Raw genomic sequence first — 12,843 nt, forward strand, 5'->3', positions numbered from 1 at the left:
GAAGCTGGGATTGTTCTCCTTAGAGCAGAGAAGGTTAAGGAGAGATTTAATAGGTGTTCAAAATTATGAAGCATTTTGATAGCGTGAATAAGGAGAAACTGTTTCCACTGGCAGGAGAGTCGGTAAACAGAGGACACAGGTTGAAGATAATGGGCAAAAGAACCAGAGGCGAGATGAGGAGAATTAAAAAATATATATATATATATTTATGATCTGGAATGCTGTGCCTTAAAGGGTGGTGGGAAGCGCATTCAATAATAACTTTCAAAAGTGAATTCAAAATTTAACTTTGAGGAAAAAATGTGCAGGGCGATGGGGAAAGAGAAGGGGTGTGGGCCTAATTGGGTAGCTCTTTCAAAGAGCTAGCATAGGCACGATGGGCCGAAGGGCCTCTCCTTCTGTGCTGTACGATTCTATGAATGACGAGGTGTGCTCGAATTGTGAAATTTACCTGGTGACATGAAACGTCCCAAATTTAATTCTGACATGACCCAACACTTCAGACAAAAGGGGGGTGTCCTGATTTTACACCAACCCGCTTCCGAATAGGAGGCCTTCAGTCAGAGCTGCCCGACTCCACAAGCTGCAGAATGAACTGACTGAAAGCATCAATTCAGATTTAGAAGATGCAAAAGTGTCAGTTTTCTTTTGAAACCACATTGTATTTTGTTGGGAGGGAACTGAATTTTTACAAAATAAATCAGTTTCTGCCCACCCCACAGAAGAAACCAACATTCCAACGCTGCCCGTGACCAGTTCATTGAAGCAGTCTCGAACTTACTCCGAACAAGGCGAGAATTACAAAAATCAGTTTATAAAGGTGCTTTGTTTTCTAGAGTAACTAAAAACATACCTTTGAGGATCAGTTTCTCCACTTCAAGTTCAGCTACCCAGTACAAGAAAATAGTTAAACAATTTTAAACATGTCCCCTTTCTTTCAAGTAAAAGCACCCTATGTATGATATATTAATACACGAGTACATCATTAAACTGGTGCGCGAGTACACAAGGTTCCTGCATAGAGACTGTTGCAATGGTAATTGCTTCAGCTATTCTGGGGTCTTCAGTTCCTTCCCCAGTGAACGCCGTTTTAGTACATTTCTCCAGGGCAGCAGGCACATGGGAACATCACCATCTCCAAGTCACACACACACCATCCTGACTTGGAAGTATATCGCCGATCCTTCATCGTTGCTGGGTCAAAATCCTGGAACTCCCGCTCTATCAGCACTGTGGGAGTACCCTCACCCCATGGACTGCAGCAGTTCAAGAAGGAGGCTCACCACCACCTTCTCAAGAGCGACTAAGGATGGTCAAGAAATGCTGGCCTTGCCCACATCCCATGAAAGAATAAAATAAAAAGTTGGATACCATCATACTTCTGTTGCGATTGTGTGAACATTCACGGACATTTTCCAAGAACTTTGAGGAAAATGCAGAGGAGCCTTCGTTTCACTCGGTGTCATCCCTGTTAACTGGTGTAGAATCCATTGAACCATAGTTTACAGCACAGGAGGCGGCCATTCGGCCCATCGTGTCTGTTCCAGCTCTTGGCTAGAGCAATCCAAAACAAATTCCAATATCCCTCTCTCCTCTATGGGCGTTGTACCTTTCTCTGCTTTCCATTAATTTATTAGCACACGTTTCAGGCAATTTGGAGTTTGGGAACCATCTAGAGCATTATCTGGCGCGGCCCATTTAAAACGTGCATTCCTTGTCCTCATAGCCGCAGGAGTTCGCCAAGAAAGATCCAACAGAAAAAGACATGCGCGGTTTTACTACAGCTGTAGGGGCTCCTTTTCCCATCGTATTTTACATCAGGTGGCAGAGAAACTCCGTCAATAAAACAAATAGATCGCGACTGAAAATATTGCTGGGTCCAACTCCTTCAAACTCCTCAGGTTTACCACGTTCTGTCATCTGCCAGTCTGGCATTTCTGTCCATCCACTCAACAGCACGTATCAAAGAGCTATTCACAGCTGATCGGTTTCCTGGCAAGTATCTGAAAGCCTTAACTGTCACGTAAAGATGTGTGTTCCTAGCAGCAATGCTGACAATTTACAGGAAGTTGTGTAAAAACTGAATTCTAAGTAACACTTTCTTCACCCCACCCCCCAAAAAACATGTATTCTTGCCTTTATTTAAGATGCATCATCTCTATGCTAAACAAATATCAGCACACACTCCAAAACAGGTGGCAACTAGGTATCCGTCACTCCAGCAGAACACCATGGAACAGCGTCTCTGGTTTAAGAAAAAGACACCAGTGTATTGTATAAAAGGTGTGTTTATTCAATAATCGATACAGACCAAATGCAATTTTTCTGCCTCTCAGTAAAACCGACTTTAAACCGAGGTATTTGCCAACACTGGATCCGCTGGTACTGTATAGTGGGTATTTTGGCACATTAAAATATGTTCATTTTAAAAAAGGAAAAAAGGTTAAAAACAGCTGAAAAAATAAAATTATATTTAAAGGCAAAGACGAGGAATGGTACATTAATTTAAATTTTGCCATATAATAATAAAACAATCACTCGTCTAATTCTTGCTGCAGAGTTTAACTAGGAGAGCCAGCATTTCACTTGATGCTTTTAGCAAATACGAATGAGACACTTGCACGGAAACAGCTTGTATATTTTGTACACCCTCTGAAGGAAATAAAACAGGAAAGCCCAGAATCGACCATTTAGGATAAAACTCACACATCTGGGCCTCCCAAGAGTATTGAAAGTCTGCTACATGAATAAAGTTAAGTGTTTAATTACAGAAAACATTCAACGAGTTAAGCGTCGCACACCAACTATACCCACTATACAGCATCGGTCGAACACTATTTAAGGGCGGCTGGAACCTCTGGTTATTTGCAGAAAAGAAAGTCAGCTCTCGTATCTCTACTATTCAGAGGGACAACAGTACAAAACAGTTTCAGCAGTGCCATTCAACATTCGTATCTCCTGAGGTAACGAGACAAACAATTTCACCTACTTTGGTTGGTAGTCCAGCTTTGATCCCAAACACTGCAGAAAAAGAAAGTAAAACAGGAAAAAAAAACACAAAAATGTTTTAGATGGGACTGCTGTTTAAACTCATAACCTCCGACATACGATTTTTTTCCCTTTTTTTTTTGTATTGTCATAACCATCACATGGCTTGTCAGAACATACTGAGCCTAATAACTGAAAACTCTGTAGATGAACACAATCCGCAGACAGCAAACTACGCACTGTAAAAAAAAAAATGAACACAAAGTCGCACTGCTTAAATAGTCCATCCAGATTATACTGTTGTAACTTAGTAAGGGCCCGGTTTTCCCAATTACAGGGGAATTCACCCAATTTTGTTTTTTTTATATATATCATGGCATCGCCCTGTTCTCCTCTTATTAGCAGTGAAGGAGACGCACTAGATTTATGAAACCAACGCAGCGAAACCGTTCAGCAAACAGGGCCCTCACACTGCAACAGTGAAACCCTGTTTGATTGGATACATCAGAATGTTATTGTGTCTTTTCTTACATAGTGAAGGAGTTTGGCGAGGACAGCCTTGCAGCTCATGGGTACACCCTCCCCCCTTTACAGTAGTATCTTTCGGAAAGCTGGACGCACACGTATGTGCATGTGTTTTCTAAACAACATCGAGAAGGGTTTTTTTTTTCGTCTATTTGTTCATTCCTATATTGTGGGTTAAATGTAAGGCAGACTTCTGTCCATCCGTGTCCGTCCATCCATTCAAGGCATTGACTGAACGATTCGCTCACTCACTGGGTCACACATGCAGAAAGACCGTGCACCAAGAACCTGGCCGAAACACTACGGTGCCACGTAACTCATGGAAAACAGTTTCGTAGTACTTTCAAGAGTCAGGATATCCAGAATCGGGAGCCCTCAGAAGAGATTCTCTTCGAATATTGCCATTAAGTCGCTCTGAAAATTCATGTCAATTGTAGCCGCCATCTAAATCACAGTAAAAAAAAATGTAAGAAAATGTCCTTCCATGTACCGTTTACACAATTTCATTCTATACTGTTAGTAATTTAAAACTGGAATTTTCCCTGAAATTTCAAATGATGGCGTACACTAATGTGGCATACCACCAAACCCAATTTTTACTAACCAAAGGTATGTTTTTTTTTAATGGGACAAAGGCGGGTACACGGAGTTAGGTCACAGATCAGCCATGATCTCACTGAATGGCAGAACCGGCTCAAGGGGCTAAATGGCCTACTCCTGTTCCTGTGTTCATAAATGGCGCGGGATTCGCTCAGAAATTTCAAAGCAGTAATTTCACAATCTGGGGCATCTTGCTTCTTCGGAGAAGGCCGAACGGGTTGTATACACCAGGTTACTCCGGACTGCTCTCCCAAGCACAACAGAGCCCAATGCAAGAGGTCTGCCTGAGAACAGTGTGGGATGCATTAAGACCAAGAGAGGGGATTGATTTCATGACCAGAGGCAAAAAGTACATTTTGATAAACAACCACCTGAATAATGACCATTTTCCCCAGAATTTTCTTTGCAACAAAACACTACTGACTTCTTCAGAGAATCCTGATGCAGAGAGGATGTTTCCCCTCGTGGGGAAATCTAGAACTAGGGGGCATAAGTTCAGAATAAGGGGGCACCCATTTAAATCGGAAATGAGGAGGAATTTCTTCCCTCAGAGGGCCGTGAATCTTTGGAATTCTCTTCCCCAGAGAGCTGTGGCGGCTGGGTCATTGAATATATTTACGGTGGAGATGGACAGATTTTGGAATGGTAAGGGAGATAAAGGTTATGGGGAGCGGGCAGGGAAGTGGAGTTGAGGCCAAGATCAGATCAGCCATGATCTTATTGAATGGCGGAGCAGGCTCGAGGGGCCCAAACGACCTACTTCTGCCCCTACGTCTTATGTTCTTATGAATCCTTTAGTCAGCCATGAAACTACTGAAGAATCATTTATTATGAAACAGTCTGAAGTGTCCTGCAGAACTTGATCAGTTCTTCAAAAAAAAACATCCATCCCACCCATTTCAATGCACACGACAAGTACAGTCACTGGCAAGCTAGCGTCACTGGTTTGGAATGGAGGCACTATCCCATCCTTATTCAAAGTTAGACCTCCCAGCCGTTCCCTTATTCTTAGTGACACACCCCTGGCCTATTGTCCATATCACTTTCTAAGTCAAGCCACATCAATGTCTAAATCGGCCATTTAGGACTGAGATGAGGAGAAATTTCTTCACTCAAAGGGTTGTAAATCTTTAAAATTCCCTACCACAGAGGGCTGTGGAGGCTCAGTCGTTGAGTATATGCAAGACAGAGAGCGATAGACTTTTGGATACTTGGTGAATCGAGGGATATGGGGATAGCGTGGGAAGGTGGAGTTGAGGCAGATGATCAGCCATGATCTTATCAAGTGGCGGAGCAGGCTCGAAGGGCCAAATGGCCTACTCCTGCTCCTATTCCTGATATTCTTATGTAAATCAGGCCCTGTGAGGTGAAAAACAATCAGCATCAACTATGCAGGCATTTTTTTCTCCTCCGCACCGTGGAAGCAGCTGGCGATCTATGCTTGTGGTTTGGTGGGATTGGGAGAATATTTCAATGGGACAACGCAGGCGTGAGCTCCTCCCGCCACACGATTGCTTACTATGCTGCCACGGGTACAGTACAACCTGAAATTTTTAAAAATAACCGCAGCAGGGTTGTCACAATTTTTAAAAATAAGTTGTGGGAATTTGCTCCACAGCTTGAAGTAAATCGCGTGCGTACTCTCCCCTCTCTCTCTCTTTAGCTACGGTTTTAAAACTAAGCATCTGAGGGGAAAATGCATAAATCTGAAGCCACTGCAAGCTTGTGTGAAAATGGAATAAAAGCTTTGTTAAATGCGTGATATAAAGCAATCTGCACTTGTGCTAATTCTGAAGAATCATTTCACGCCTTCCTTCACATTCATTTGATGAAAATCAACATGGTTGTTCTGCAGGATTTCATTTTTAATTCGAAGTGCTACCCGAAGATAAATATCTCAGGCACGGAGCTTGGCTAAGCTGAAGTGCAGATTTTAATCTTCCCCGTTGGTGCATTTTGAGAGAACAATTGTCAGCAGCAGCCAATTAAAAACACAAACCTTCAAAGAATTATTTTCATGATCTCCTATAGGTACTGACGCGTCCTAGGATACTATTTCATGGGCGCTGGAAGCCTTCCGTCGCTCTGCTAACTGTGCGTGACAGATGTGTGGAAATACTTGGGGAGGAGGGCTGGAGGGGGAGGCAGTGCTCAAATGTTCTTGTTTGTATCTGAATACTTTAATAGCAACTTTCAAAAGGGAATTAGATAAATACCTGAAAAAGAACAAAAATCAAGTCGATGGGGAAAGAGCAGGGGGGAGTGGGCTTAATTGGCTCTTTCAAAGAGCCGGCACAGGCACGATGGGCCAAATGGCCGCCTTCTGTGTTGTAAGATTCTATGAACTTTTCAGTATATTTCCCCAGTGGCCAACGGTCTAGTCAGTGGCCCAGATTTTTCTATAGCAGGGCATCTAACGGCAGCTGTCAGCTAGACTTGCCCTTGCACGTTTAGGTTGAAAGGCTATTCGACCACGGAGATGGTGGAAAAGTTGAACCCTATCCCGTCCTTACACAATGTCCACATAGGTGCACCTTCCAGGATAGGTCAATGGATAACTATCTGGAACAGGAACTCAGGCTAATTTTTTCCCCTATTCTTCCTAGCTCAGGGGCACCCAATCCCAACTGCAGTCGCCCTATTGCCACCCACTCTGAGATTGTTCTCAGTTTGTGCTGATTTAGTCAATCAAATCTGGCTCTGAGGGATTGGGAGTCCAGCTTGGGATTGGCTCCCATCTGAGAGATGCATTGGGAACTTACCGCTTCCTTCCGCCTTCGCTCCTGCTCTCGCTTCCTTGCTAGCTCTCGCTGCTGATCCAGCATAGACTGCGAGGTTGGCTGAGAGCTCTGCTGCTGCTGCTGTTGTTGTTGCTGTTGCTGATGATGTTGCTGCTGCCTCCTCACCTCCTCATGAGCTCTCCGAGCACACTCCAAAGCATCCTCCTCGTCTCGACCTCTGCAATCAGGAGCAAAGCATGGTCAAAACCAGCAGACTGGAGGCAGGGCCACGTCTGTTGAATTTTCACTCACTTTAGTCACAACAGTTGTTGTGGACATCAGGTTAACACATACCTGACCAATACTGTAAATACTGGCCCAGAGTTTGCTGTACCGGGGCATCTAACTGCATCTGCCGTCAGCTAGACCTGCCCTTGCATATTTAGGTTTATAAAGTATTTGCGTAGCAAGTGGCTGAAAGTGCGAGCTGATAAAGTCGCAGCGAGGGAAACAGGGCATCTGGGACCCGAGTGAACAGGGCAGGCAACTGTGCATCTCCTTAACTAATCAGATTGAAGGACTGTGACATTTGTCGGGAACAGTAGCATAGTGATTATGTTACTAGACTAGTAATCCAGAGGCCTGGACGATGATCCAGAGGTGCGAGTTCAAATCCCACCGTGGCAGCTAGGAAATTTAAATTCAGTTAATTAAATAAATCTGGAATAAAAAGCTAGCATCAGTAATGGTGACCATGAAACTACCAGGTTGTCGTAAAAACCCACCTGGTTCACTAATGTCCTTTAGGGAAGGAAATCTGCCGTCCTTACCTAGTCTGCCCTACATGCGACTCCAGGCCCACAGCAATGTGGTTGACTTTTTCAAGAAGGAGTTGGATATATTTCTTAAGGCTAAAGGGATCAAGGGATACGGAGAGAAGGCAGGAATGGGGTACTGAATTTGGATGATCAGCCATGATCTCATTGAATGGTGGAGCAGGCTCGAGGGGCCGAATGGCCTAATCCTGCTCCTATCTTCTATGTTTCTATGTTAACAGTTAAAGAAAGTGTGAATTAGAGGGTGAATTCAATGTCAAATCAGGTACAGAAAGAGAAATAAAAAAAAGATAGATTGGATTGAGCGAGAAAAAAAGACAGGAAAGAAAAAAAAGTATTAATTTAAATTTCACATTTTTAAAATCTCCAACAATTAAAACCTGAAGGAATGAGTCTCCACACTTAGAATATTTAATTCTCAGTGCCAGAGAGGTTGACTGGCAGTAATTAACACATCACATCATTAAAAAGGCACTGGGACTGGAATAGACAAGACTTAACTTCGTTGCGAGTTTAGTACCACACAAATACAGCAACATCACACATTTCAATGTTGAGGCAGACAGCGCAATGCTGATTTCGGGAAACCATCAGCCGAGCGGTGCACTCTGACAGCAACCTTTGGATTTTTGAGTTTAACCGCGCATCTGCCCCTCACCTGAAGTTGCTGTACATTTGTGCATAAACAGTAGTGAGGGCCATTAGTCTCACCGTTATTTGGGCCAACATATTACAAATCTCCAGGTGCCTCCTCCTGGTGCACCCTCTGATAAAGGGCAGCAGGACCGTGCCGGGCCTGAAGGGGCAGCACAAGCCATCACAAGTACTTAATAACCCACGGCAGCAAAGGAAGCTGATGAGGCAGAGATCTTCACCACCACCCCCCTCGATGGCCGCTCCTTGCTGCCCCTCAGCACCACACATGGTTTTCCTCTCTGATCTGCAAGTCTTCCTGGCAGCACATTGTGCTCAAAATTTCTTGTGCCACCAAGGGCTTGGGCGACAGGTTCAGAAATCATTGGCAATAAGCACACGCAGCCAAACATAGGCGCTATACGTTAAGGATGTAACCGAGGCAAAACATCGGCTTGATAATTCGAAGAAACTAAAAAGCTAAACTTGCCTTTGCCTCTCCTGCTCCATTCGGAGACGCTCTTTTTCTGCCGCCTCCTGTTGCATTTTACGGAACTCCTCCTGTGCTTTCAGTGCCTTTTCTCGTTCCTCTTTCTCTCGCGCCGCTCGCCTGAACTGCTCAAAGCTGTCACTCGACGATTTTGCCGTGGACGAGGGAGTGGAAGGAGTCTTCTTCACCAGGCTTGCCCAAGAGCCCATGTTCTTGATCTTGAGATCCTAAAGCACACATCCACAAAGAATGTAGAACGCCATGGAGGGTACAAGGCACAATGAACTCAAGGACGCTTAACAGGTGCGAGAAACTAAAAAGGTAGTCAGGGGAAAAACAGGGGTTTGCGTACAATTTAAGGGTACTAAAGAGAAGTAATTTCAAAAACTTAAGTTGCAATTGCGTTTGCAAACTGTTATTTTAGAAAAATAACAAATATCAGAAGACGTAACTGTCATAAATTGTGCCATTCATGTAGAAATGACTTACGAAATATACTGGGCGGCCTGCTGGTGGCGCTGTCCAGGGAGAGTATAAATACTCGGGCACGGGCCCAGCTTGCTCAGGGACATTTTGTAAACAGGAACTAGTGAAGGATAACTAGACTTCCATGTTGTGAAACAGTCGATTGAAGCCTTGTTTAATACTCTGACCCAGTGCCCAGTAGTTTTCTTACGTCAATAACGACAATTCATTCTTGTATAACTAAGCGTCTTATTCATCCAGTTGCATGGACTTGAAAGACCACTGGTCGGGGATGGAGAAGAAACCAAAAAGCAGGGAGACACAGCAGGAAAGTCAACACATTGCAAAAGATAAATAAAAGCTCCACGGCGATATTAGGAGGTAAAAGCCACCTCGATGCTGCACTGTACAGATCATAAAGTCCCAAGTTCTGGTCTGTGCTGTAAGCTTATCGGGAGCAGGGACGTTTGGAACAGTGTAATCAGCCTCATAGCCCCTGGGCTGGGAAAGGAAATAAAAAAGCCAGGGATTCCGATTGCTCGTTAGCAAATTCTGCTCAAAGGTTAGCGGGTGATACTGTCAGGCGAGGACAGAGCTGGGCTCTGCCGTAATGGGCGGAGAGCTCACCAGCCAGGCTCAATGATCAATCAGACATCACTTGCGTAACGACACTGCAGCAAGAGTCAGTGCCGTCAGGGGCGGAGAGGAGCACAAAAAAAAAGGGAGCATTGGGGAGAAAGAAAGGATAAGGGCACACCAGCTAATGCATGACCTCACTCACCTTTTTGGGAGCGACAGGGGTTTTGGGCGTTAGTTGTTTCTGCTTGTCTTTGTCCTGAGGAGAAGGCTGCGTGCTGTGTTCTGGAGGTCGAATCACTGGCCCAGCAACTTCCATGTGTTTCATCTCTGGTCCTGTAGGAGAAAAGTGCCCAAGATGGTTCAAATTTGTCCTGCATTTTACTATTTCGAGGATAGAACACGGAGAGACCCAGCAGAACTGGTTTTGGAAGGTAGCTGAAGGAGCATTTTCTGGCTTATCCGAGCACTGCACTAGAATCCTAACTCAATTTACTGGAAGGGACTTTTATGTTGGGAGGTACGTGAACAGTACAAAAGGCCACAAAGCCCACATGTTCCGAAAGGCCTAAGCCTTTTATTTTTTAAGTTCCAGATGGGGTAAACCATTTCAGATTAAACTTAAAAAGGCACACAGCTTGGCTGGACCATCGCTGTATCCGATCCACCTCCAATAAACGCCTAAACTATAATGTGAGTGAATATATAAAAGGTCTGGAATAGTTAGAACATTGGAGGCCAGTTATAAATCTTGTGTATGCATACATTTGTTGTCGTACTTCATCCTGTCACACTTTTTGGTCACGCTTTTATGTCAACATTTAAGTTGCCTTAGAATGGAAATTTTGTACGTGATTTATAAGGATGATACCAGAACTGAGAGTTCATACCTATCAGGAAAGATTGAACAGGCTGGAGCTCTTTTCTCTAGAAGAGAGAAGGCTGAGGGGGTAACCTGATAAGAAATCTTTAAGATTCTGAAAGGGTTTGATAGGGTAGACGTAGAGATGTTTCCACTTGTGGAGGAGATCAAAACTAGGGGCCATAAATAGAAGATAGTCACTAATAAATCCAATAGGGAATTCAGGAGAAACTCCATTACCCAGAGAGTAGTTAGAAAGTGGAACTTGTTACTACAGGGTGTAGTTGAGGCGAATAGCATAGATGCATTTAAGGGGAAGCTAGATAAGTACATGAGGAAGAAAGAAATAGGATATGTAGGAGGAGTGGGACTAGCTGAAGTGCTCTTTCAGAGAGCTGGCACGGGCTCGACGGGCCGAATGGCCTCCTTCTGTGCTATAACCATTCTATGATTCTCTTGGTAGGGTTAGATGAAGAGGGGTGGGAGGAGGCTTGCGTGAAGCATAAACCAGTTTGGGCCGAATGGCATGTTTCTGTGCTGTACATGCTATGTAAACAGTTGACTGTAACTATGTAGCTGCAGACTTAGGCCAGCAGGCAGCGCTGTGGAGTGAGTTTACTCGGCATCTTGCATTTAAAATAACCTATCGATCACCGGACCGTGGGCAATGTTGCAGGCGGTTTACCAGGCTCTAGCCAAAAATACCAGACCCACAATGTCAGGATTGAAAGGGTTGTGATATACGGTTTGCAGCTGTTTCTGGCCCTGGACAACACATGTCCCTCCAGCTTCATTGTGAAGCAGTTGAAACTGCTGGTCAGTCATATAGGAAGATACCAGCCTGGAAAAACATTTACAAATGAACCTACACAGATACAGCAGGGCTTCGATTTTTTTTAAATGAGTGTTGACAGTTTTGGATTACCCAACTCCCTCAGCCACCGGTGGCATGGGGATTGAGAGAAAACAGGCCAAAGTCAAAAACTTTGAAATGCCAAACAGCAATGTGATAAATGAGCAGATAATCGGTTTGTGATAGGTCAGGACACTGGGGAGAACTCCCCTACTCTGGGAAGAAAAAAATCTAGCATTTATATAGCGCCTTATCACTGCTGAAGCTTTGCATGGAGAATGAATTACTTTGAAATGCAGCGACTGCTTTGTTGGAAAACGTGGCAGCTACTTTGCACACAGCAATGTCCCACAAACACCAATGAGATGAATGACCATATAATCAAATAAATTATTTGAGGGAAAAACATGAGTTAGGGCAACAGGAATAGGCCACTCAGCCCTTTGAGCCTGTTCCGCCACTCAATTAGCTCATGGCTGAACTGTATCTTAACTCCATTTACCAGTCTTGGTTCCATATACCGTAATACCTAACAAAAATCTATGAAACTCAGTTTTAAAATTTCCAATTGATGTCCAGCCTCAGCAGCTTTTTGGGGGAACAAAGTTCCCGATTTCCACGACCTTGTGTGGAAAAAGTGCTCCCCGACAACACCCCTGAATGGCCCAGCTCTAATTTTAAGGTTATGCCCCCTTGTTCTGGAGGAAGATCATAACTAAAGCATCTGAAGAACTCCCTGCTCCTCTGGAGAGTGCCACGTGATCTCAAATGTTCATTAATGTGCAAGAACTATGTTGTTTACTTACTGTGCCCAAGATGTGGAGGAGGTTTGCCTCCCTCCCTCTGCTTTGATGGCTCCTGCCGCATCGAAGGGCTAAACGGCTCATTTCGGATTGCCGGTGAAGAGTGGCTCTTCTCTTCTTTCACGCTCACCATCGGTTGTGATTGCACTATTGAGGGAGTTCGGGGTTCCTGTAAGACAATACATTTTCCTTAGACCACGGCAATCCAACCCACGTCGATGAGCTGAAAGTCGCCACACTACTGAGCCGTCAGGCCCGTGAAGTGAATTAGTGCAATCTCAATCTGTTCCTCATGGGCATAAGCCTACAGCACAATGGGTGTCCAGAATGGCACTAATTGGCAGTATCAAACAGCACGGAACTGATGCTGTGGGAAATTAGGGTGGAGGGGTACCCTCTGAGCAGAACATTAAAAACTGTATAGAGAAAACTTTGCTCTGTATCCTACCAGGTTGTACTTGACATGGGGTGCTGGACTAGATGCCAAAAGTG

At 44.3% G+C, this 12,843-nt stretch overlaps 1 protein-coding gene across 10 annotated transcripts in view; it reads right to left on the bottom strand.

Moving 5' to 3' along the window:
* Positions 1–2,270: 2,270 nt before the first annotated feature.
* LOC147097627 (bromodomain-containing protein 4-like) overlaps positions 2,271–12,843 on the bottom strand; it is a 205,547-nt gene continuing 194,974 nt past the window's right edge. For all 10 annotated transcript variants that reach the window (XM_085971599.1, XM_085971602.1, XM_085971601.1 and 7 more), the window contains 5 exons: positions 12,355–12,520; positions 10,039–10,169; positions 8,793–9,019; positions 6,876–7,071; positions 2,271–3,957 (listed from right to left, as the gene is read on the bottom strand). In XM_085971599.1, the coding sequence (XP_085827725.1) occupies positions 3,889–3,957; positions 6,876–7,071; positions 8,793–9,019; positions 10,039–10,169; positions 12,355–12,520 (789 nt within the window). In that variant the 3' untranslated portion in view covers positions 2,271–3,888. The remainder of the gene's footprint in view (positions 3,958–6,875; positions 7,072–8,792; positions 9,020–10,038; positions 10,170–12,354; positions 12,521–12,843) is intronic.

This window comes from Somniosus microcephalus, chromosome 31 (genome assembly GCF_052327205.1).
Source record: "Somniosus microcephalus isolate GS21.2 chromosome 31, FLI_Smic_1.0, whole genome shotgun sequence".
NCBI lineage: Eukaryota > Metazoa > Chordata > Chondrichthyes > Squaliformes > Somniosidae > Somniosus > Somniosus microcephalus.